Source organism: Pan paniscus, chromosome 10 (assembly GCF_029289425.2).
Source record: "Pan paniscus chromosome 10, NHGRI_mPanPan1-v2.0_pri, whole genome shotgun sequence".
In the NCBI taxonomy this organism is placed as follows: Eukaryota; Metazoa; Chordata; class Mammalia; order Primates; family Hominidae; genus Pan; species Pan paniscus.
The window spans coordinates 36,373,745-36,400,517 of record NC_073259.2 but is presented as its reverse complement, the minus strand read 5'-3'; the positions used below and the strand labels follow the sequence as shown (position 1 = coordinate 36,400,517).

The following is a 26,773-nucleotide window of genomic DNA, read 5'->3' as shown; positions in this document are numbered from 1 at the left end:
CTTCAGTATTCCAAACTAATCACACTGAATTGTGATGGCTTAGTTTTCCATATGTGTGTTTTAGTTCAATAACTGGATTGAAAGCTAGTTGTGTGGTCCTAGATAAATTATTGAATTTTGCTGAGCCCACTTTATCTGCAAATTAGAGATAATACTTACTTTGCAGGGTTGTAGTGAGGATTGGAAATAATGTATCCAAGGTGAATTTAATTAAAAAGTAGTTACTTTTTTTTTTGACTTCTGGCTTTAATAGTCTATGTACATAGGAGTTGTTTGTATTTTTATAATATTCCAAATGAATGACTATCCTAGCATCCCACTCAATTTAGATATTGAGCATCTATGACACATAAAGCACTGTTCATAACCCTAAAGGCCTGGTGAGCCTATATTTTTCAGATATGTTTCTTACATAAACCACATGCTGCTCTTCATCTTTAGCAATTTTCTTAGTCATGTGTTTCTTCAGTCTCTTACACCTTGCCTGGCCCATCATAGTAGGTGCTGAATAAATGTGTGAGCTGAGTGGAATAATTTAGTAGGAAAAGAGAAACACACAAATTGGATAAAACCTGGCAGGCTACGATGAAAATGATTAACAGGTACAAAGTGCTTTGTACATTGGGAGATCAGGAGACATTAATTTTGATTAAGGTATCTGGGAATGCCCTGTGGAGTAGGCAGATTTGACCTGGGCCCCAATCATAGGGGCTGAGGCAAGGAGCTTAAAGATGGAAATGACAGTATGAGTTAAGGCTGAGAGGTAGAAGTAAACAGGGTGCGCTTTGTTATCAGGGAGTTATTGGTGGGGGGTGGGGCAGAAGAGTAGGGTAAGCGAATGGGTACAGATGGGAAGAAAAAATGTAGTTGGTTCCTACATTTTGAGGATTTTTATGTGACTAGTCATTCTTTATAGTTTTAAAACGTTTCTGAAAAACACTGCTTTCAATATGGCCAGAGGCATCTTTGGGCAGAGTGGATCTGAGGGATGGCAGGGGTCGGGAAAGTGGCGGGCCAGAAATGACAACTGGCTTGCCCCGGAAGAAGGCAGGGAGTGGGAGGATGGCCGAGACCTTCGGCGGCACAAGAGCAGTTAGTGGCCAATATTCGCCCCGAGGTGAGGAAGGAGTGTCTGCGAGGAGGCGGGACACCCTTAGAGCTCAGCAGGCAGCAGGAAGCTGCAGAACAACGCTTATAAAGACATGTCACCCACACTGGGAGGGCAGCAGCGAAGTCCGCGGCAGCCGGGTTGTTGCCTTTGAGGGAAGTCGCAAGACCCAGCTACGCCCAACAGCATCGGGCCCCGCGCCCCGCCCCATGCCCTCGCCCCGCCCCTCATCCCTCGCCCCGCCCCTCTCCTCTCGCCCCGCCTCCCGCGCTCCCCGTCAGGTTCAAAGCCCCCTCCCGCCTAACGTCTTCAGCCCAGCCAGGCTGCCCTTCTTCCCTACGGAGGGAGGGCCTGGGCGGTCGCGTTGGCGGGAGGGAGGTTACCTTTCCCAGTCTCGCTCTGGCCGCCTGAACCAGGAGGAAGCAGCGGCGAGGTCTGCGGGAGGCATGGCGGGAGCTCCGGACGAGCGCGGGCGGGGCCCCGCGGCAAGGGAGCAGCTGCAGCAGCAACACGTCTCTTGCCAGGTCTTCCCCGAGCGTCTGGCCCAGGGGAATCTCCAGCAAGGGTTCTTCTCCAGCTTCTTCACCAGCAACCAGAAGTGCCAGCTTAGGCTCCTGAAGACGCTGGAGACAAGTAGGAGCCATGACCTGGAGGCTGGGGTTCGGCAGAATGGGTCTGAGACCGGGTGGGCGAGGAAGGGCCTGGGCAACACCTGGCCAGGGGCTTCAGGTTCAGCACAGAGTCTAGACAGACTAGGCATCATGGGGGCTGGGTTGGGAGCCTGAGGCTCAGTTTCCCCACTAGAGGTGGCGCTGAGACCCTTTTCGTCGCTGTTTTTGGCTTGTGGAATGAATTTGTCTGCCCTTTTCTGTCACTCACTGTTGTGACAGATCCTCCGATTTCTTACATAAGTTATGCAGCCACACTGTGACTTCAGGGTAAGGGTGAGGCCAAGTTTTAAAGTGCCAGCCAGGTTAATTAAGGCACACAAAGGCTGTAAAAATGTAAAAATGTTAATTAAGGCATACAAAGGCTGTAAAAATATAAAAGCAGTTTTGCAAACCTACCGTTCCTTGGAAGCGGTTCATGCATGAATGGGCTTCAGAGCGTAGAAATCCCTGAAATGGTCTGTGAAATCGTGTGTATGTGTGTGTGTGTGCCCCTAAGTGCATTTTTTTTTTTTTTTTTGAGACGGAGTCTCGCTCTGTCGCCCAGGCTGGGGTGCAGTGGCGCGATCTTTGCTCACTGCAAGCTCCGCCTACTGGGTTCACGCCGTTCTCCTGCCTCAGCCTCCCGAGTAGCTGGGACTACAGGCGCTCGCCACCACACCCTGCTAATTTTTTGTATTTTTAGTAGAGACGGGTTTTCACCGTGTTAGCCAGGATGGTCTTGATCTCCTGACCTCGTGATCTGCCCGCCTCGGCCTCCCAAAGTGCTGGGATTACAGGCGTGAGTCACTGCGCCCGGCCCTAAGTGTATTTTTTTTTGGTCGGGGGAGAGAATTAATAGCTTCATCATATTCTCAAAGAGGCCAACGACCCCACAAAGGTTAAGAACTGCTGTGGGTTAAACAGGGACACAACTGCCCATTGACAAATTTCTCTCCCGTCCCAGAGACATTGCAGTAGAGAAGATTTCTTAATTCCTTTACATTGACATAGACTTCTTAAGTTTACTTTCAGATACATTTAGAAAATTAGTCTTAAACATACTTGTCCCAAAGCAAGGTTACTATTTCATAGCTAGTCAGTCACAGTTCAAAAGTCAACCACCGAAAGATTTTCCAACCTTCTTGGGATTACCTGCTTGTAGAGACTCAGGGAGGTAGGAGGAGGAAGGGGAGTTGAGGGTAAAAGGGGAGAGAATGATGATATTGTATTTACTGTACAAATATGTATTGAGTGCCTCCCAGGTTCTGGTGGGGGAAGTAGAAAGATGAGTTAGCACCCTGCCTTGAAGGTGCTTCAAAGTGGAATAGAGTGGAAAGAGTACGGGTTGCAGAGTTAGATGTGGGTTCAAATGCGGATCCCTTTCCTCAGGTGTGGAAGGTGACTTAACTTCTCTGATCCTCACTATCCTTATTGTAAAAAAAGAGAAGGGGAAAATACCTTTTTTAGGGTTGTTGTGAAGAATAGATTTTATGGGGCTGGGTATGGTGGCTCATGCCTGTAATCTCAGCACTTTGGGGAGCCAAGGCAGGGGGATTGCTTGAGCTCAGATGTTTAAGACCAGCCTGGGTAATATAGGGAGACCCTGTCTCTACAAAAAATAAAAAAAATTAGCTGGATGTGGTGGCTCATGCCTGCAGTCCCAACTATTTAGGAGGCTGAGGCAGGAGATTTGCTTGAACCCAGGAGGCTGAGGCTGCAGTGAGCTGTTATTGCATCACTGCACTCCAGCCTGGGCAACAGAGCGAGACCCTGTCTAAAAAAAAAAAAAGTATTGATTTTATGAATGTAAAGTACCAGCATATCAGGAGCTGAGCTGAATAAATGGTAGCTGTTTTTACAGTGGAAGGGCCACACAGTGGAGGAAGAGTGGAAATAGATAGGATGTGAGGAAGGTGGGGTGCTGAACATGAACCCCAGTAGGAATCAATGGACCTTGATCTTCCAAGGGCAGGGTGGCTGGGAGGGCCTGTTGGTGGTATTAAAGTGTCAACTTGCAGCTTTAAAATGCTATCCCTGGGTGGGGCGTGGTGGTGGAAACCAGGCCTCATGGGAGACTCTTTTTTTTTTTTTCACCAAAGCAATTTTATTCTAAATATTGCTGCAGGTCCTTTTTGAAGTACTAAACCATGGTTTTTTTTTTTTTTTTTAAGTACAAGGACTACAGACTTTTGAAACTTTTAATTTTGTAAAATTCTCCTAGTTGCATGAATAATAATGTGCTTAATATGGTGCCTGCTACCTGGTATTCACTCAATTAATAATACTTATTGTTAACAATAATTATTCTACTGTGAACACTCTTGCAAGGGGCAGGTTGGTAAAGCAGTAACCTATACCTGACTTTCTCATCTCACATTTCTTTTTCTCACCTATTTTTGCCTTCAACATTTTTTTTAAACCTTAGTTTCTTTTTCACTTTTTTTGGGTTACATCATATAATTGGCTGTGCATTTATATTCTCAGACAAGATGCCTATGTGAAAAGTTAATATCAGAGGCATTTGGGCTCCTTGTACTTTCCTGTAGTAGTCACGGGCCCATAGAGTCTTAGATGTGGAAGGGCCCTCAGGAATCGTCTAGGCCTCCCCGTCCCCTTACAGGGAAACCTCTGTGCTATTGCTGGCCAGATACTCTACAGACCTCTCCTGGAATACAGTTACCTGTTCCTTGAGGCTCTTTCAATCTACTGTCTATTGTTTCACCAGCTTTAATTGTTGGAGAAAAATCCTTTCTCATACTGAGCTGAAATCTGCCACATGTAACTTCCATACTTTGGTCCTTGTTCTGCCCTTTGAAGAAATATTAACTGAATCTAGTCCCACATGGCACCCCTTCAATACTTGAAAGTACTGTGGTCCTAGTTAAGTCTTCTGTCTCCTTTCCAACCCCCCAAATCCTTTCTTGCTTCTTACTGGAAATAGTCTGTAGTACCCTAGTCACCATCCCCTGTGGAAGAGTTTCAGTGGCAGGTCCCATTTAGAAGGTGGTAGTACTCAGCATGGGACATGGTATTGCCGGTATGATCTGATCAGGACAGAACAGTGTGGCTACTGGCTTCCTCAAATCTAGGTACTGTGCTGTTGTTCACTTCTAAGAATGTGGCCCTAGATTCCCTCAGTCTTTTGGTATATACCGTAATACAACGTGTTTGATCATTTAACTAAAAATGAACTTTAAAAGCATAGTTGATATTGTCTAAGATGCTTAGTAGTACCATCTTCGTATTTGTATTAGTGTTTTATTTCAGTACAAACTTGCTTTGATGTTGATTTAAGCTTGGCCTCTCATGTCAATTTTTACCAATTTTAAGATAACATTACTTTTTTTTGAGACAGAGTCACTCTATCGTCCAGGCTGGAGTGCAGTGGTGTGATCTCAGCTCACTGTAATGTCTGTCTCCTGGGTTCAAGTGATTCTCATGCCTCAGCTTCCCAAGTAGCTGGGACTACAGGCGTGTGCCACCATGCCCAGCTAATTTTTGTATTTTTAGTAGAGACGGGGTTTGCTATGTTGGTCAGGCTGGGCTTGAACTCCTGGCCTCAAATGATCCACCCGCCTCAACCTCCTAAAGTGCTGGGATTACAGGCATGAGCCACTGCATCTGGCCTGTGAGTTACTTTTTGATAATATCTTACACTGCTATTTGGGTAGTTTAATTGGTGCTACTTTTCCAATTACTTAATTAAATCAATATCTTTTTTAGATCCATATGTCAAACTTCTGCTTGATGCTATGAAACACTCAGGTTGGTAAGTAACTCTTTTTGAAGTGCTGCTCTGAGGTCTGGCTGCTGAAAACAAAAACCAAGTTCTCTTCTTAAGAGAACTGCTTAAGATTTCTCTGAGGTCACAAAGTCTTTTCCATAGGGTAAATAGAGGTAATTGGCTGCATTGTCTTCAGGCAGGCCTTGTTCTCTTTGGACATTTTCTGCCCTAACTCATGTTTTTTTTTTTGGGGGGGGGATAGAGTCTCGCTCTTGTTGTCCAGGCGGGAGTGCGTTGGCGCTGTCTCGGCTCAGTGCAACCTCCGTCTCCCAGGTTCAAGCAATTCTTCTCCCTCAGTCTCCCAAGTAGCTGGGTTTACAGGCGCACGTCACCATGCCCGGCTAATTTTTGTATTTTTAGTAGAAATGGGGTCTTACCATGTTGACCAGACTGGTCTCGAACTCCTGTCCTCAAGTGATCCACCCACCTCGGCCTCCCAAAGTGCTGGGATTACAGGTGTGAGCCACTGCACCAGCCCAGCTCATTTTCTAGTTCTTACCATTCACCTTGGGTGATGAATAAAGACAGTACTCAAAATTTTCTTGTAAGTAATTACCAAGCCTGGCCTTTCTGCTACACCAGCCTGAGCACTGTTTTTAATGGAAAAGAAATCTCAGCTTGTTATGTAGGAACCTTGCAGATGTTGTATAACTTTGAGGGGTTTAAAGGAAGTGACGTCTGACATCCACTTCTTAACATTCTGGCCCAAGGGCAGGAACTCCAGCATACTTGCAATATGGCCATAATCAGTTGAACAAATTTTTTTTTTTTTGAGACGGAGTTTTGCTCTTTTTTTTTGCCCAGGCTGGAATGCAGTGGCACGATCTTGGCTCACCGCAACCTCCGCCTCCCGGGTTCAAGAGATTTTCCTGCCTCAGCCTCCTGAGTAGCTGGGATTATAGGCGCCCACCACCACCCTGGCTAATTTTGTATTTTTAGTAGAGATGGGGGTTCTCCATGTTGGTCAGGCTGGTCTTGAACTCCCGACCTCAGGTGATCCACCTGCCTCAGCCTCCCAAAGTGCTGGGATTACAGGCGTGAGCCACCGCGCCTGGTGGACAAATGTTTTATGGAATCATATCTATAGAATTTGAACTAGAATGGATTTTGCGTACAACCTCCTTATTTTACAGGTGAGATAACAGTCCTGAAGATGTTGTTTCTTTCCCAAGGTTTCCTATGTGTTAGTAGTAGAGGGGATTTACTATATGGTGGAGGGTCTCCTGAGCCCTGGCCCAGGGCTATTTGCCACATACACACTGTTTCTGGACATTGTCTCCTTTTCTTGCCTTTTAGTGCTGTTAACAAAGATAGACACTTTTCTTGCGAAGACTGTAATGGAAATGTCAGTGGAGGTTTTGATGCTTCAACATCTCAGGTAGGCATTATTGCCAAATTGTTTCCTTCCCTTTAATCCTCTCTCTTTATATTTTTTGAGCATCTTCCACATGCTCGGCATTCTGTTTGGTAGACTTTATGTAGGACTAAAAAAGTGAATTAGTTATCCTTACTCTAAGGAGTTTACTCTTAAAATCTCTTAAGGAGTTTACAGCCTTACAGGAAAGATAAGACATGAACACAGATAATTATAAAATGAGGCAAGCTAAACCATTTTAGGTGGGCTTGGTTACCACAATGGAACAGTGATGTGATTGATTGAAAGATGCCAACAGATTTGACTAGAGGATATAAAGCCTCCTTAGGGGCAGAGCAGGGACAGAGCAGGGGCAGCATGAGCAAAAGTGCATGCTACGAAACTGCATGGCATGTGTAGGGAATGGCATATTGTCTAGTTTATCTGGAGGGCAGGAACATGTGGGGAATGAGGGAAAATAGGATTGGAAAGAAATGTAAGCCCTATGGTGGGAGGTTTTGAATGCTAAATTAAAGGGTTTTTACCTTTATGTGGTGAGAAGTGATACTGCCTGTGAAAATTTTGTATTAGGGGAGTTTTCTAATCTGTACAATTTGGGCAACGATTATATCTATTTTACGGAATGATTATGAGAATTAAATGAGATATCTCTTATAGAGTTGCTTATCTTAGTGCCTGGCCCATAGTAAGCATTCAATAAATTTTATTATTAGTTTTAAGTCATCAGAGAGTTTCGACAGAGTCTTGGAGGTGGTAGATAATGTCATGTGATCAGGGTAAATGATGGTGTTATAAGTAACTGTTTCCCACTTGAATGTATAATTCATACTTAACTACACTTAACTGTTTCCTGCTGGAGAATTTTATACGTATTTAGGTTATTTATAGCATTTTTACAGTAATCATGTGAAGTGGCAATATAGAACAAGGATGAGAAGTCTAGATTTTGGAGTCAGACTTGAGTTCAAATCCTAGTTTCCTTGCTTATTATCTGTGGGGCTTGGGCAAGTTATTTTTCTTCTTCTCAGTTTCCTCATTTGTAAACTGGTAATCACAATACCTATAGCTCTCAAAATGGCTCTGGATAAGTTCACTCCCTTCTTGGTCCCCCCAGGGTTAAATAGAGTGCACATCTTGAACTTTCATCCTAATTCTCAGCAGTGTTGAACACAGTTGGGCACCCTCTCCTTTTATTTTATTATTATTTTTTAAATTATTATTGTTTTTGAGACAGAGTCTTACTCTGTCACCCAGGCTGGAATGCAGTGGTGCAATATGGGCTCACTGCAACCTCTGCCTCCTGGGTTCAAGTGATTCTCCTGCCTCAGCCTCCTGAGTAGCTGGGATTGCAGGCATGTGCCACCATGCCCAGCTAATTTTTGTATTTTTAGTAGAGTCAGGGTTTCACCATATTGGCCAGGCTGGTCTCGAACCCCTGACCTCAGGTGATCCACCCATCTTGGCCTCCCAAACTGCTAGGATTACAGGCGTGAGCCACTGTGCCTGGCCTATTTTTTTAAATGAAAATTTTTATTATGAAGTATCTCATTCATACAGAAGAGTAAAACATCTGTATGTACACTTTCACTAATAATAAAGTGCACACCTATGTAACCACCACCCAGACTAGAGAAAAAGAACATTACTAGGACTTCAGAAGCCTTTGTGGTCCTCTTGAATCAGGTCCTTTTCCCTTCCTTATCCTGACTTTTGTGGTAACCATTCCCTGCTTTTCTGAATGGCTTTACCATCTACATATACAATCCAACAGTGTGTTATTTAGTTGCCTGCTTTTGAGCTTTATACATGTTATACTTTGAGTTTTATGTAGCATTTTGTAGTATTATGAAATTGTACAGTATATAGTCTCCAATTACTTTCCACCTTCAGCATTTGTGAGATTCTTTCTTGTTGTTGTGTGTACCTCTCTGGTTTATTTAGTTTCCCTGTTATATAGTATTTATTCCGTTGTGTGTTTATACTACAGTTTACTCTAATATTGATTGTTTCCAACTTTGTTATTATGAACAATGCTGCTATGAATATTCTTGACCTTTGCTACTGGTGCACATGTGCAAGAGTTTCTCTAAGGTATATGCTCAAGAGCAGAATTACTGGGTCATATAGTTTGTATACACTTGACTTCAGGTGTTAATGCCAAACACTTTCTTTGGTTTCTAGTATACAGCACTCTTCTGGTTGCTCCTTTGCTAGCTTACCTTCCTCTACTAGCATTTAAATGTCAAAGTCCCTCAATCCTTGGTCATAGAGCCCCTTCTTTGCTTACTCTGTACTCTGCCAAGGAGGTCTCATCAATTTTCTGGGGTCAAAGCTCACTTTCAAGAACTCCACATTCCATAAATCCAAGTGCCCGTTTAACACCTCTACTTGAGCATCTTTTTATTTATTTATTTATTTTTATTTTTAATGAAAAAAAATTTTTTTGGGACAGGGCCTTGCTCTGTCGCCTAGGCTGGAGTACAGTGGCGCAATCATGGCTCACTACAGCCTTGAACTCCTGGGCTCAAGCGATCCTCCCATCTCAGCCTCCTGAGTAGTTGGGACTACAGGAGTGCATCACTGGACCCGGCTAACTTTTAAAATTTTTTGTAGAGATGAGGTCTCACTATGTTGCCCAGGCTGGTCTTAAACTCCTGGCCTCAAATGATCCTTCCACCTCAGCCTCCCAAAGTGCTGGGATTACAAGTGAGAGCCACTGCTCCCCACCTACTTAAGTGTCTTAAGGACACTTCAGACTTGAAATGTGTAAGTCCAAATTCATGATTTTTACCATCCCCCATCCCCACCCAACCCAGTCTTTTAGTTTTGCATATCTCAGTGGATGGTGCTACCATCGATCCTATTAGCCAAGCCAGAAATTTATGGATCATCTTTGGTACCCCTGATTCCTTCCCCATATTCTATCAACATATTTTGTCTAATTTACCTCCTAAATAACTCTTTCGGCTTCCACCATTCTAGCTGAAGTGCTGTTCTCTCTTGCCTAGAATATTAGCCTTCAGCTAACTTCTCTGCATCCAGTTTTGGCCATCTCCTGCCTATTCTTCCAACCATAGTTAAAAGGATAAAAGCAAAATAAAACAAAAGCAGTCTTCTGTTTCAACATTCCCTTTCTCCTGAGAGCTTCCCATTGCTCTTAGGGTAAAGACAAGGTCTTCAGGGATTTGGCCCCCCGACCTCACCAGCCGTATCTGTTGCCTACCACCCCCACCGCTGTGCTTCAACTCTAGGGCTCTCCTTTCAGCTTCTCAAGCATTTTCTTCCGTCAACCCTCCCTCTACGCTTTGCATAGGTTTTTCTCTCTGGCTAGAATACTCCCTTCCCCTCCGCACCTCAAATTTCACTTCTATTCCTCCATTAGATACCAGTTTAACCATTCCTTCCACAGAGAAACCTTCCCCCACCTCCAGAGTAGGTCAGGCATTCTTTCTTTTTCTTTTTCTTTTTTTTTTGACACAGGGTCTCCCTTTCTTGCCCAGGCTGGAGTTCAGTGGCGTGTTCCTGGCTCACTGCAGCACCAACCTCCTGGGCTCAAGTGATCCTCCTACCTCAGCCTTCCAAGTAGCTGGGACTATAGGCATGTGCCACCATGCCTGGCTAATTTTTATTTTATTTTTTTATAGAGATGGGGTTTTCCTCTGTTGCCCAGGCTGGTCCCGAACTCCTGGGCTCAAGCAATCTGCCTGCCTCAGCCTCTCAAAGTACTGGGATTACAGGCATGAGCCACTGCACCCAACCTCATTGTATATGCTCATGACAACCTGGGTTTTTCTTCATGACAACTGTCATTGCATGTATGTAAACATTTTGGTAAATATTTGGTTAGTTTCTATCTCCATCAGTAGATTATAATCTATTATTAGGTCTCAATAAGTATTAGTTGAATCAATGGATGTTGAATGAATGTATATAAATATCTGGCACATATCCCAGTGTCTGGCAGTAGTACACAATCAATGGCAGCTATTACTATTAGGATCCCTCGTGTCTTTCTTATTCTTATGGGGTCCTGCTCAGTGTGCTGTTGCGTTTTGCACTTCTTTCTGAAGGTCTTTCTGATGAGTTTTCCCTGGCATTTGCCCTCATTCTAGTAAAATGAGGACAGTGGTGGTCATTCCTTGTTCATTCAATGCTCATTCAGAAACTTGATAAGAAGTATTTTACATATATTCTCATTTAATTCTCACAGTTCTATGAGGTAGCTACCCTAATTATCTCCTTTTTATAGTTGAGGGAACTGAGGTACAGAGAGATTAAGAAACTTGCCTAAGGTCACTGAGTTAGTAAGGGGTGGATCTGGAATTTGAATCTGTGTGCTTCATTCCAAAGCCCACTCTCTTAACCATAATGCTGTGGAGTCCGAGACAGACTAGTACGATCAGCCCAGTAAGGATGGTGTGTGAATACGTGTCCTTAATCTAAGTACTGCTGTAGTCCAGAGAGAGGAGAAGGGAGAAGTTAGTCACTGGGCGAGGCAATTGGAGCATGTACACTTAGGACTAGGACTTGTCCCATGGGTAGATGTGCGGCCAATGGAGAAGAGTGGGTAGAGATATTCCAGGCAGTTGAGCTTGTGGGGGAGAAGTGAGGTCATGTGGGAGAGAAGATCGAGTCTATGGAAGGAGATTTTAGAAATCACTGAACTTCTTTTATTTTGGTGTCTCCTAGATAGTTTTGTGCCAGAATAATATCCATAATCAGGCCCATATGAACAGAGTGGTCACACACGAGCTCATTCATGCATTTGATCATTGTCGTGCCCATGTTGACTGGTTCACCAACATCAGACATTTGGCGTGCTCAGAGGTGAGTTTTATTGTATTTTTCTCCAGAATACTCTATGCTTGAATATTTTATTCAAGTGTAATTTATTTAAATGTATTCCTTTTCTTACTGTCATAGTTCTACCTTAGTTTGGATTTCGGTTTTTAACTAACATTGAATACCATTTTTGATATACAGTTAGAGAAATTTAAAGTGTATTTTTAGAATTCTCTTAACTATATCCTGTAAGTCCTAGTAATAGTGATGACTGACTTTAATAAGCTATTTTTTCCTATGGAATATATTTTATAATGTATTCCATAGGAGACATTAATAATAAAAATAAAAATAAAAAAAAATTAAAATTTACTGAGGGCTGTGTTCCAAACACTGTTCTGTTTGCACAGATTCTTATTTAATCTTCACAATAACCTACTGAGATAGATATTATACTATTATTGTCCCTGTTTTACGTATGTGGAAAGTGAGACAGTTGTTTAGATTCCAAAGTTAGTAAGTGGCAGAGGCAGGATTACAACTAGTGTTTTTAACTAGCTTGCCCAGCTGCCTTCCATAGAGCTCCTTGCTTGCCCTAGAGTAAAACATGCTCTTTTCAAAAATACAACATAAAAAGATATTTATTACTAAGCACGTTGGATTGCTCTTGGAATATGCTCCTAGAGAGAGCGTATTCTGCATATGCATATACTTGGATGTCATTAATTGAAGAGTTAATTAAAATAATCTAAATCTCAAGCCTATACTATATAACTTAGATTATTTCCCTTTCTCTTGAAATTAATATGTAGCCCCCTGCATCTAATTATAATTCCAATTATTTGGAGAATAGACTGAAATCTGAGTTTTTAAATAGGTCTCTTTCTTGGGTACTGTGAGAATTAATGCCTTTTAGCTAGTTAAAGTGTGTTAAGTACTTTGAGCTCCTCAGAGGAATGAGGCCATAATATTGAAGAAGGAACAAGAAGTGGGCCATTCTGTTAGCAATGAATTAGCAAAAATGTGGTCAAGCTGCCTGTAGAATCTATGTGGGTAGTTCTAAGACTTTTTCATTCATTGAAGTATAGTAAATGTGAAAATATGTCCTAATTTCAGGCTGTCATGCTCATAGCGTGACCAGTTTGGAATGTTCTTGATTCTTTGTGTTTTGTATTGCTTCATTTTTCATAGGACAATCAAGTCCCTAGAGGAAGGTCATGAACTTATACAGGTTTGAGGGAAGCTCCAAGAGAGATTCGGGCAAGGGTTGGGAGGGGCATATTCTCAAAGTGTCTCAGATATTAATGCATTCAGTTTTAAGCTCACATTGAAACTCAGTTTATTTCAAGAATGCTTTCTTGAAGTACTTTTGGCAATTTCTACAAGTATTTGTATCTCGTAGAGTGTGTAGTTTAACTCTGAGGTGTAGCTCTCTGACTTTTGGTTCCAAAAGAAATTAGTTCTGTCAGTAAAGCTACGCATAAAGTTTAGAAAATTTCCTTTGATAGGTGATTGAACTTTTCCCATCTCTCCAGTGTATTTGGCATTGTCTAGCATAGCTCATAGATATTTGCTCTCGTTGTCAATAGAGTTTAAAAAGTCCTTTAAGAAGAAGTGTTACAAATACTCTTTTCTCAGACAAAGATGCTAATTTTATATTCTTTTCTAATTTTTAAAAATTGGTTGATATCATAAAGATATATAGAGCATGAGCATTTATTTCTTTTTATTTGTCTTCTGTGTGATAGGTTCGAGCTGCTAACCTTAGTGGAGACTGCTCACTTGTCAATGAAATATTCAGGTTACATTTTGGATTAAAACAACACCACCAGGTAAAAACTAACATGAAATCACCTCCCCTCCAGAGTGTTACGAGTGGAAATAATGAATAAAGAAATGAAAAGTACATTCAGTATTTGAAATTTGAAAGAACTTCGTATGTGAAAAGAATACAAAGTATGTACCATTTAAACAAAGTAGATGGAATTTAGTTCTACTTTGTAATTATGGGCAAGCTATGTGACTCAATGAGTGTGTGAGATAGTCTAATAATGAAAAGAGGCCTGGCGCAGTGGCTTATGCCTCCCAGCAGTTTGGGAGGCCGAGGCGGGCGGATCACGAGGTCAGGAGATCGAGACCAGCGTGGCCAACATGGTGAAACCCCGTGTCTACTAAAAATACAAAAAAATTAGCTGGGCGTAGTGGAGCACACCTGTAGTCCCAACTACTATGGAGGCTGAGGCAGGAGAATCACTTGAATCTGGGAGATGGAGGTTGCAGTGAGCCGAGATCATGCCACTGCACTCCAGTCTGGGCCACAGAGTGAGACTCCATCTCAAAAAAAAAAAAAAAGAAAAAAGGAACTAAGATCTTGCATCTGGGATACTTTTCGATGGGGGTGGATAAGGAATGGAAGTGAAATCACAGCATGTCTTACTGTTATTCTAACAATTCTTGACTTCTATTTTGAATCTACCATAGCATTCTGGAGACAAAAGATGTAATCCCTTTCAGAACAGAGAGTGTGTTGCTGCACAAGTTATGGCTATGTGTCAGTGTACCTGTAAAGGCTATCTAATGTGATAGAAAACCTTTGGCTTAGCACAGACTTGAGTATGATGAGCTTAGCTGAGAGGGATTTGTGTAAACAAAACAAAAACAAAAAACAAAAGAGAGCTATAAGGCAAGATTATCCTGCTAGAAAGGCTTTGAGATCTGTATTAGGTGGACGTGGGGAAAGGAAGTATAGGACTCATGGATTGATAATGAATGTGAGCAGTTCTGCCTGGGCCTGTGTCCACATTTAGGAGAAAGGCTGGTCAGTCATTTTCTACAGGAAGAGCCTGCTGAGTCAGTTTGTGAAGTATATGAGCATCACGATATCAGTTCCAACTAGATGAAAAAAGATAGGCTTAGGACAACAGGAAGGCCCTTGGTTTTCTGGAGAAGAGAGTAACTCAACTCTGGAGTGGGAGGTGGAAAGTCACAGTGAGCTACTCAGAAATGTGAACTTAGCCAATGGGAGGGAGAAGAAAAGCCTTCTGCCTGGAAAGGGTGATTACTCTAGACAGTGAGGTGTTCAGCCTCTGCCAGGTCAGCTTAGTGATATGCCAGTGACTTGTCTTGTGCTGCATGTTTTCTGTGCCCTTGGGTCCCTGCTTCTCTGGTGAATTCTGTGTGTTCTTGCTGTCAGTGGAGAGGGTGGAAGCAGGGTACACATCAGCACGCCCCTAGAGAAGAGAATAATGTGGTTAAAGCATGTGCTGGCATAGCTCATGGGTATCTGCTCTTGTCAATAGAGTTTGAAAAATTCCTTAAAAAAAAAAAAACTATTGCATATACTCTGTTTTTAGAAAAATATGCTAATTTTATATTATTTTCCAATTAAAAAAAATCAGTTGATATACTAAAGAAATAGAGCATGTTTTTTTTTTTAATTCACCTTCTATCTTTGTGATAGGTTTGTGATGCACACAATCTTTGAAAGAGGAAGTTTTCCTCTTTTTACCATTGGGTAGCAGCAGCAGAAAACAAATAGAAACAGCAATAGGACAGAAAATAAGTGGAGGTAGTAGGAATCTGGCTGAGGGAGAAGAGTCTTAGAGAATGGAGTCCCTGCTTTTGTACAGCATGTACCCAGGAAATAGAAACAGCAAGTACAATTACTGATTGTAAAATTGCATAGTCATATCTTTATTTTAACAGAAATTTATTATGTCTGAAAAGAAGTAAATCTGTGGTCTACACTTGTGTCTCCCAACCCTGTGGCTTCAGGAGACAAATTTTTGTACCTTTTTTCCCTGGAGGGGAGAAATTTCCTCTCTTTTTAGCAACTGTTGTTTTGGCTTCACATGGTTCTTCCTTTTCTTGTTCCTTTATGCCTGGGGTTTATTTTTTAAAATCAGCGTTTAGTAAAATTCAGGTTGAGAAACACTATATTCCAATGTTAGTGAGTATCTCCAGCTTGAGCACACTGACCAGGCCAATGAAAAACTGGGAACATGCAGAGAAAACGGATGGCTGTCAGGATGCACAGCCATCCAAACCAGTGTTTGATTATTTTTAGGAAAAGGTCAAATGCCATTCTTTTGAGTTTTAGATTGGTCCTGGGGAGAAATAAATGGATTAAAAGCTCTCCAAGAATTGGAATGGCAGGGCCTTATATTTCTTAAATATTTAAATTAGAGTATTGAGAAATTCTAGCCTATTACTATGAAATGTTAGGTAAATTATTATCTTAGAACTTTAATATCTGTGTAAAGAACAATCAGGAAAAAAAAGTTGTTTAATTTCCACCCCCCCTAAAAAATTAAGGTACTTTCCAAGTTCGGGTGGATATGTGTATGGTTTCCTGTTGCCTCCAGAGAGGACTTACCCTTCTCAAAGGAAAAGTTATCTAGCATTGGTCAACTGAAAAGAAAGAGAGGTACAGAAGTGAAGTATATTTTAAATTTAATTAAATTTTATCAAAAAGTCAATCAGGACTTTATAGACTTTTTTTTTTTTGGCGAGTTTGCAAATTGGGAGATATTGTTTGGCAGACACTGCCAAGAATTTCTGAGAATGACATCTGCTTATATCAGTGGGAAAGATGAGAAAATGGAGAAGGTCTTACTTATGCCTAAATAATTTTAGGTTGAGCTAAAAATACTCCTTAAGTGTTATGGATCTTTGTTCATTTTGTTTTCTTCTTTGGAATGACAGAAATTAGTAAAATAATATGAGGAAATTAATTTTAATTAATACAGACATTAGATAAAATGTATTATTTCGTGATTAAATGTTTATATAAAATTAGAGCCTCATACTTTTCCTTCTTTTTAGACTTGTGTGCGAGACAGAGCCACTCTTTCTATCCTGGCTGTTAGGAATATCAGCAAAGAAGTAGCTAAAAAGGCTGTTGATGAAGTTTTTGAATCTTGTTTCAATGACCATGAACCTTTTGGAAGGATCCCACATAACAAGACTTATGCAAGATATGCTCATAGAGACTTTGAAAACCGTGATCGGTATTATTCAAATATATGAGCACAATGACATTTTTATATTACAGAGCTTCCATCATCATGAAGTAAAAAAATTTGGTTCTCAAGTGAACAAACATATAAAATGTAAACAATCCCTACAATCCAGATAAAACAGAGAAGACTGTGATTCTAGCATATTATCAGAAAAAGTAACTATGGCAAAAAATGAAACTGCTTTAAACTCCAAGGCAGAAATTGTATCTTTATAGCTAACCATTTAGTAAATAAATACATTATATTTTTGTATTTTAGTCATTTGTTTTTATTACATGTGATTATTTTAAAATTTGATTATGAAACCTGTGAAGTGTGCTCTTCCATGATGTTGATAGGTGACCACTGTTGGTATTTACATTAAATGTAAAGAAATGTGTACTGATGTCATTGTAGGATACTTATTGAGCTGTTGTTATGATGAAAATTGGAAATAATTCATTCAGTGGTCAATGCTATCCTCCCCGTATTCTTCTTTTATCATATATGTGGGACCCATACGGCCTAATTTTCTGGGGACAGTCCTGGTTAGATCTTTTTCTTTTTAATAAAGGCAGTGCTCGAATTTTAGCTCCAGATTGACTGCAAGAACAAACCAGCAATACTGAGAGGACCCACAGACCCTCTGAAGGAAGCGACTGCTCCTACAGTGCCCAGGAGACACCCCAAATACTGTGAGTGCCCAACTGCAGAAGTGGGAAAGGGAGACCCTCCTCTCCCACACACACCCCCCCACTGGAGAAACTGAAGGTCTGTTTGTGGGAGAAGTTTCCAACCTTACCTGGAGCTGAGTTAATTTAGAGAGCCGAGCGAAATACAGGGGTAGAGCAAGCAGCAGGAAGGCCCAGGGAGCTCGCTGGGTCCCCAAGCAGCCCATTCCTGCCTGTCACCACGGGGATCCATTGCAAGGGCAGCCAGAGGAGCAGCGGATAAAACTCCACAGGGAGAAGGACAACTCTAGCTGAACTTTGTAACTATTTCAATGGGGCAAGAAGCCTCCCAGCCAGAACTTGGGAGAGGGCGCAAATCCCATGTGCAGAATCCACAGAGGGGAAGAACCAAGCTCTTTTCTTTCACAGCTGGGAGGTGGGTAGCCTGGGGCAAGTTTTCAAGCCTGTCTCACCCACCACCTGGAAGCAGACTTGGGGCTGTGGTGGGGGGCATGGTGGGAGTGAGACTGGCCCTTCGGTTTGTGTGGGAGCTGGGTGAGGCCTGTGACTGCTGGCTTTCCCCCACTTCCCTGACAACCTGCATGACTCCCCAGAGGCAGCCATAATCCTCCTAGGGACACAACTCCAGTGACCTGGGAATCTCACCCTCATCTCCCACAACAGTCACAGCAAGACCTGCCCAAGGAGAGTCTGAGCTCAGACATGCCTAACCCTGCCCCGACCTGATGTTCCTTCCCTACCCACCCTGGTATCTGAACAAAAAGGGCATACAATCTTGGGAGTTCTAGGGCCCCCACTCACCACAAGTTCTTCTCCGTACTACCACAACTGATGCTCTCTGGAAAGTGCCACCTCCTGGCAGGAGGCCAGCCAGCACAAAAATAGAGCCTTCAACCACCAAAGCTAAGAACCCTCATGGAGTCCATTGCACCCACCTGCCACCTCCACTGGAACAGGTGCTGGTATCCGCAGCCGAGAGACCCATAGACGGTTCACATCACAGGATTCTGTGCAGGCAACCCCCAGTACCAGCATGGAGCTGGGTAGACTCACTGGGTGGCTAGACCCAGAAGAGAGACAACAATCACAGCAGTTTGGCTTACAGGAAGCCACATCCATAGGAAAAGGGGGAGGGTACTACATCAAGGGAACACCCTGTGGGACAAAGGAACCTGAACAATGGCCTTCAGCCCTAGACCTTCCCTTTGACAGAGACTACCCAAATGAGAAGGAACCAGAAAACTAACCCTGGTAATATGACAAAACAAAAGCTCTTTAACACCCACAAAAAAAATCACACTAGTTCACCAGCAATGGATTCAAACCAAGAAGAAATCCCTGATTTACCTGAAAAAGAATTCAGGAGGTTAGTTATTAAGCTAATCAGGGAGGCACCAGAGAAAGGCAAAGCCCAGTGCAAGGATATCCAAAAAATGATACAAGAAGTGAAGGGAGAAATATTCAAGGAAATGGAGAGCTTAAAGAAAAAAGAATAAAAAATTCAGGAAACTTTGGACACACTTTTAGAAATGCAAAATGCTCTGGAAAATCTCAGCAATAGAATTGAACAAGTAGAAGAAAGAAATTCAGAGCTTGAAGACAAGGTCTTCAAATTAACCCAATCCAACAAAGACAAAGAAAAAAGAATAAGAAAATATGAACAAAGCTTCCAAGAAGTCTAGGATTATGTTAAGTGACCAAAACTAAGAACAATCAGTGTTCCTGAGGAAGAAGAGAATTCTAAAAGCTTGGAAGACATATATGGGGGAAATAATCAAGGAAAACTTCTCTGGCCTTGCGAGAGACCTAGACATTCAAATACAAGAAGCACGAAGAACACCTGGGAAATTCATCACAAAAAGATCATTGTTTAGGTACATTGTCACTAGGTTATCCAAAGTTAAGATGAAGGAAAGAATCTTAGGAGCTGTGAGACAGAAGCACCAGGTAACCTATAAAGGAAAACCTATCAGATTAACAACAGATTTCTCAGCAGAAACCCTACAAGCCAGAAGGGATTGGGGCCCTATCTTCAGCCTCCTCAAACAAAACAATTATCCGCCAAGGATTTTGTATCCAGTGAAACAAAGCATCAGATATGAAGGAAAGATACAGTCTTTTTTCAGACAAATAAGTGCTGGGAGAATTCACCACTGCCAAGCCACCACCACAAGAACTGCTAAAAGGAGCTCTAAATCTTGAAATAAATCCTGGAAATGCAACACATCAAAACAGAACCTCTTTAAAGCATAAATCACACAGGATCTGTAAAACAAAAATACACATTAAAAAGCAAAAGTAAAAAACCAAAATACAGAGGCAACAAAGAGCATGATGAATGCAATGATACCTCACATTTCAATTATAACATTGAATGTAAATGGCCTAAATGCTCCACCTAAAAGAAATAGAACCACAGAATGGATAAAAACTCACCAACCAACTATTTGCTGCCTTCAGGAGACTCACCTAACACATAAGGACTCGCATAAACTTAAAGTAAAGGGGTGGAATAAAGCATTTGATGCAAATGGACACCAAAAGTGAGCAGGGGTGGCTATTCTTATATCAGACAAAACAAACTTTAAAACAACAGCAGTTAAAAGAGACAAAGAGGGACATTACACAATGGTAAAAGGCCATGTCCAACAGGAAAATATTACTGTCCTAAACATATATGCACCTAACACTGGAGCTTCCAAATTTATAAAACAATTACTAATAGACCTAAGAAATGAGAGACAGCAACACAACAAGAGTGGGGGACTTCAGTACTTCACTGACAGCATTAGACAGGTCATCAAGACAGAAAGTCAACAAAGAAACAAGGGATTTAAACTATAACTTGGAACAAATGGACTTAACCGATATATACAGAACATTTCATGCAACAACCACAGAATACACATTCTATTCAACAGTGCATGGAACTTTCTCCAAGGTAGACCTTAGTATAGGCCATAAAATGAGCCTCAATAAATTTAAGAAAATCAAAATTATATCAAGCACTCTCTCTGACCACAGTGGAATAAAACTGGAAATCAACTCCAAAAGGAACCATCAAAACCATGCAAATACATGGAAATTAAATAACTTGCTCCTGAATGAGTATTGGGTCAAGAATGAAATCAAGATGGAAATTAAAAAATTCTTTGAACTGAATGATAATAATGACACAACCTACCAAACCCCTGGGATAAAGCAAAGGTGGTGCTAGGAGGAAGGTTCATAGCCCTAAATGCTGATAACAAAAAGACTAAAAGAGCACAAACTGACATTCTAAGGTCACACCTCAAGGAACTAGAGAAACAAGAACAAACCAAACCCAAACCCAGTAGAAGAAAGAAGTAACCAAGATCAGAGCAGAACTAAAGGAAATTGAAACAGCAACAACAATAACAAAAATACAAAAGATAAATGAAACAAAAAGCTGGTTCTTTGATAAGATAAGTAAAATTGATGGACTATTAGCAAGATTAACTGAGAAAATAAGAAAGAAAATCCAAATAATTTCACTAATAAACAAAACAGGAGATATTACAACTGACACCACTGAAATACAAAGGATCATTCAAAGCTACTATGAACACCTTTATGCACATAAACTGGAAAACCTAGAAGAGATGGATAAATTCTTGGAAAAACACAATCCTCCTAGCTTAAACCAGGAAGAATTAGATATCCTGAACAGACTAATAACAAGCAGCGAGATTGAAATGGTAATTAAAAAATTACCAACAAAAAAAGTCCCGGACCAGATGGATTCACAGCAGAATTCTACCAGACATTCAAAGAAGAATTGATACCAATCCTTTTGACACTATTCCACAAGATAGAGAAAGAAGAAACCCTTCCTTATTCATTCTATGAAGCCAGCATCACCCTAATACCAAAATCAGGGCAGGACATAACCATAAAAGAAAACTACAGACCAATATCCTTGATGAACATAGATGCTAAAATCATTAACAAAATACTAGCTAACTGAATTCAACAACATATCAAAAAGATAATCCACCATGATTAAGTGGGTTTCATACCAAGGATGCAGGGATGGTTTAACATACACAATTCAATAAATGTGATACACCACACAAACAATTAAAAACAAAAATCATGTGATCATCTCAATAGATGCAGAAAAAGCATTCAACAGAATCCAGCATTGCTTTATGATTAAAACTCTCAGCAAAATGGGCAGACAAGGGACAGGTATGTCCCTTGTAATAAAAGCCATCTATGATAGACCCACAGCCAACATAATACTGAGTGGGGAAAAGTTGAAAGCATTCCCTCTGAGAACTGGAACAAGACAAGATGCCCACTCTCACCACTCCTCTTCAACATAGTACTGGAAGTCCAAGCCAGAGCAATCAGACAAGAGAAAGAAATAAAGGGCATCCAAATTGGTAAAGGGAAAGTCAAACTGTCACTGTTTGCTGGTGATATGATTGTTTACCTTGAAAACGCCAAAGACTCCTCCAGAAAGCTCTTAGAACTGATAAAAGAATTCAGCAAAGTTTCTGGATACAAGATTAATGTACACAAATCAGTAGCTCTTCTATATACCAACAGCAACCAAGCAGAGAATGAAGTAAAGAACTCAGCCCCTTTTACAATAGCTGCAAAAAAAAAAAAAAAAAAAAAAAAAAAAAAGGAATATATCTAACCAAGGAGTCAAAATAGCTCTACAGGGAAACTACAAAACACTGCTGAAAGAAATCATAGATGATACAAACAAATGGAAACATCCCATGCTCACGAATGGGTAGAATCAATATTGTGAACATGACCGTACTGCCAAAAGCAATCTACAAATTCAATGCAATCCCCATCAAAATACCACCATCATTCTTCACAGAATTAGAAAAAGCAATTCTAAAATTCATATGGAACCAAAAAAGAGCCCGCATAGCCAAAGCAAGACTAAGCAAAAAGAACAAATCTGGAGGCATCACACTACCTGATTTCAAACTATATTATAAGGCCATAGTCACCAAAACAGCATGGTACTGGTACTGGTATAAATAGGCACATAGACCAATAGAATAGAATAGAGAACCTAGAAATAAACCCAAATACTTACAGCCAACTGATCTTTGACAAAGCAAACAACATTAAGTGGGGAAAGGACACCCTTTTCAACAAATGGTGCTGGCAGAATTGGATAGCCACATGTAGGAGAATGAAGCTGGATCCTCATCTCTCACCTTATACCAAAATCAACTCAAGATGGATTAAGGACTTAAACCTAAGACCTGAAACTATTAAAATTCTAGAAGATAACATTGGAAAAATTCTAGACATTGGCTTAGGCAAGGATTTCATGACCAAGAACCCAAAAACAAATATGACAAAAACAAAGATAAATAGCTGGGACCTAATTAAACTAAAGAGCTTTTGCATGGCAAAAGGAACAGTCAGCAGACTAAACACAACCTACAGAGTAGGAGAAAATATTCACAGTCTATACATCTGACAAAGGACTAATATCCAGAATCTACAATGAATACAAACAAATCAGTAAGAAGAAAACAATCCCATCAAAAAGTGGGCTAAGGACATGAATAGAAAATTCTCAAAAGAAGATATACAAATTGCCAACGAACATATGAAAAAATGCTCAACATCATTAATGATCAGGGAAATGCAAATCAAAACCACAATGCAGTACCACCATACTCCTGCAAGAATGGCCATAATAAAAAAGTCAAATAACAGTAGATGTTGGCGTGGATGCGGTGATCAGGGAACACTTCTACACTGCTGGTGGGAATGTAAAGTATACAGCCACTATGGAAAACAGTGTGGATATTTCTTAAAGAACTAAAAGTAGAACTTCCATTTGATCCAGCAATCCCACTACTGGATATCTACCCAGAGGAAAAGAAGTCATTATTCAGAAAAGACACTTGCACACACATGTTTATAGGAGCACAATTCACAATTGCAAAATTGTGGAACCAAGCCAAATGCCCATCAATCAATGAGTGGATAAAGAAACTGTTATATATATATATGATGGAATACTACTCAGCCATAAAAAGGAATGAATTAACAGCATGTGCAGTGACCTGGATGAGACTGGAGACTATTATTCTAAGTGAAGTAACTCAGGAATGGAAACCCAAACATCATATGTTCTCACTGATATGTGGGAGCTAAGCTATGAGGACACAAAGGCATAAGAATAATTCAGTGGACTTCGGGGACTTGTGGGGAAGAAGAGGAGGAGGGCCGAGGAATAAAAGACTAAAAATATGGTGCAGTGTATACTGTTCGGGAGATGGGTGCACCAAAATCTCACAAATCACCACTAAAGAACTTACTCATGTAACCAAATACCACCCGTACCCCAATAACTTATGGAAAAAAAATTAAGCAAACTAAAACCATAGCAGAAAAAAGGCAGTGCATTAAATTCATAATACAATCCAATTTAATTTTTATATATTTATAATATTTTTCATATAATCATTCTCAAATCTTTTTTAGGCACCATATCTGAATTTTGGATCCAGAAAGCATGGTCATTGTATCTATACCCCTTAACACAGGCATTAGCTGCATCTTCTACCTGCTCTTAGCAGCTGCATCTTTAACCCGCTGCTAGCAAACATCATTTGGCCTATGTCTAGATTGATAGGTGATGATGCCTATGTGTAGATGTGACTGATTAGAGGTTTAAAGACTGAAGCTAGCAGGATTCATTCTCTTGAGTTAAAATTTTATTAAATATAAATTATAAAGTAATACCTGAAGCCTTGTCAAACATTTAAAACAAAATTTGAGGATTCTGGGAAGATAATGGAGAAGGAAGCACCAGAAATCTGTCTTCCCACTTAGGTAAAAATTATACTAGTAGAACCTCTCTGATGTAACTGTTTTGGAACTTTGGGTCTATTGAAAGCTTGCGACGTCCAGGGAAAAGCTTGGATATTAAATTGTGGTTCATTTTGGTCAATTTTAGTTCTTAGCACAGTAGCAGCTACCCATCCCCCATCCCCTATCCTTGTGGCAGGTGGGTGTGCACATGTTCCTGGAGCAGCTTGCATGCAGGTTGTGGGAGCCAGGGTGGACAAAAAAAGACTCTGTCCTCCAAATAGTGGAGATCTGTGCTTTGATTGCTAATTGCTGCTTCTGATTACAGAGGTTCAGAGGTGGACATTGTGGTTTCACCTCCCTCCATTGTTGCAAGCTCCCCCTACCCTCTGGCTGAAGTGACTTCCTGGTTATTTAAAAGGCTGGTGCCTTTTTGTTTTTCCTGTGCCCTTCATTTTTCTCTTTTCCCCCCTTTGGGAGCCAGACACTGAAGACTATGACATTCAAAAGTAACCTCATATACAAGAGAAATTAGAAAGTTACAGTACATGTGCAGGGGAAGGTGCAAGCTCTGAAAACACCCTAATTTTATACCTCAGACTGATGCTCAGCACAGGGATAGCTTACAACAAAAATAAAAACACAAAACAGCAAACCCTGGAGAGAGAGTATCTGACTTTTAGACTTACCAGATTATTAGATTAAAATGTCCAGTTTTCAACAAAAATCACAAGAGATAGAAACAGGAAATTATGGCCCATTCTATGGAAAAAAGCAAACAAACAGAAACTGTCCCTGAAAAAGACCTGTTGGCAGATTTACTAGACAAAAACTTTAAAATAACTGTCTTAAAGATGCTCAAAGACCACATGATCCAGCCATCTCTCTCTTAAGTATATCCCCAAAAGAAAGGAAATTAGTATATCAAGTGATATCTGTACGCTCACATTTATTGTAGCACTATTCACAATAGCCAAGATTTGGAAGCAACCTACACAATGGAGTACATTCAGCCATATAAAAGAATGAGATCCTGTCATTTGCAACAACATGGGTGAAACTGGAGGTCATTATGTTAAGTGAAATAAGCCAAACTTTGCATGTTCTCACCCATGGGAGCTAAACATTAAAACAATTGAACTCATGGAGATAGCAGAATGATAGTTACCAGAGGCTAGGAAGGGTAGTGGGGTGGGGGGGGGCATGGGGGTAAGGGAGGGGAAATTGGGGATGGCTAATGGGTACAAAAAGATAGAATGAACAAGACAGTATTTGCTAGCACAACAGGGCGACTGTAGTAAAAAGCAATTTAATTGTACATTTAAAAATAACTTAAAGTGTATAATTGGATTGTTCATATCACAAAGTGAGGGACTGAGGGGCTGAATTGGCTGGACTTCCTGGGTCAATAGGGATGTCCCTAAGGGGACTTTCCCCTAAGCCAAAATGAGTCACAGCTGCAAGCTAAGGTATTGAACTTCAACCAGTCACATAGGGAGTTTAAGCTCTAGCTGCAGCCTGATGTTTTTAACCAATCAGGCCTGCCAACCCGCAAGCGGATTGAAAAATAAGCTAATTCTATAGGACAGAAAAAGGAAAAGAGGAGGGGTTATAAGGGGATATAAGCATAAGACACCCAAGCGAAAAACGGCAACTCTTCCGTGTCCCCTTCCACCGTGTAGAAGCTTTACTTTTGCTTTACTTTCACTTTCACTTTAATAAATCTTGCTGCTGCACACTCTTGGGGTCCGTGCATTTCTCTAATCAAGTTGTAACACTCACTGCTGCAGTCCATGGCTTCATTCCTTGAAGCCCTTGAGACCACGAACCATTCAATCTAGAAAAACCTTAGATTGGAAGAAGACTTCTTGTCTCAAAAGGATAAATGCTTGAGGTGGGGGATACCCCGTTTATCCAGATGTGATTATTATGCATTGCATGCCTGTATCAAAATGTCTCATGTATCCCATAAATACACCTAATGTGTTCCCACAAAAATTAAAAATAAAAATTTAATTAAGAACTAGCAAAAGATGCTCAAAGAACTAAAGGAAGACATGGAGAAAGTTAAGAAAACTATGTATAAACAAAATAGGAATATTAAGAGAAAACCTAGGAAGGAAAAAGAAATTCTGAAGCTGAAAAGTTCAATAATTGAAATAAGAAATTTACTAGAGGGATTCAAAGGCAGATTTGAGGAAGCAGAAGAAAATCAGCAAACTCAAAGATAGGACAATGGAAATTAGCAAGTCTGAGGAACAGAAAGGAAAAAGATTGAAGAAAAGTAAGCACAGCCTAGGAGTCCCATGGGACAATATCAAGCAGACCAATATATACATTGTAGGAGTTCCAGCAGAAGAGAGAAAGGGGCAGAGAGAATATTGGAAGAAATAATGGCTGAAAACTTCTCAAGTTTGATAAAAGACATGAATATAAACATCCAAGAAGCTCAACAAACTCCAAGTATGATGAACTCTAAGATAGCCACATTGAGACATGTTATAATCAAACTGTCAAAAGACAAACACAGGCCTTTGTCTCTCACTGCAGCCAGATCTCC

General features: G+C 40.8%; 1 protein-coding gene across 2 annotated transcripts; it reads left to right on the top strand.

The window, feature by feature from the left end:
* The first annotated feature begins 1,354 nt into the window (after nucleotides 1-1,354).
* ATP23 (ATP23 metallopeptidase and ATP synthase assembly factor homolog) lies at nucleotides 1,355-23,620 on the top strand. Of its 2 annotated transcripts, XM_008978464.3 has the most exons (6): nucleotides 1,355-1,741; nucleotides 5,482-5,527; nucleotides 6,839-6,920; nucleotides 11,607-11,744; nucleotides 13,448-13,531; nucleotides 16,524-23,620. In XM_008978464.3, exons 1-6 carry the CDS (start codon nucleotides 1,555-1,557, stop codon nucleotides 16,725-16,727), a joined length of 741 nt encoding a protein of 246 aa, XP_008976712.1. In that variant the 5' UTR covers nucleotides 1,355-1,554; the 3' UTR covers nucleotides 16,728-23,620. The 2 variants fall into 2 exon arrangements, with proteins under 2 accessions (XP_008976712.1, XP_024787047.1); XM_024931279.4 differs by lacking the exon at nucleotides 5,482-5,527 and having other exon boundaries at nucleotides 1,689-1,741.
* Nucleotides 23,621-26,773: the final 3,153 nt, after the last annotated feature.

Excerpts from the sequence above, each read along its gene's own strand:
- ATP23 (XM_008978464.3), top strand. The coding sequence starts at position 1,555 with ATGGCGGGAGCTCCGGACGAGCGCGGGCGGGGCCCCGCGGCAAGGGAG. Across the intron at positions 5,528-6,838 it reads GCTATGAAACACTCAGGTTG|TGCTGTTAACAAAGATAGAC; the intron begins GTAAGTAACTCT and ends CTTGCCTTTTAG. Across the intron at positions 6,921-11,606 it reads TTGATGCTTCAACATCTCAG|ATAGTTTTGTGCCAGAATAA; the intron begins GTAGGCATTATT and ends GGTGTCTCCTAG.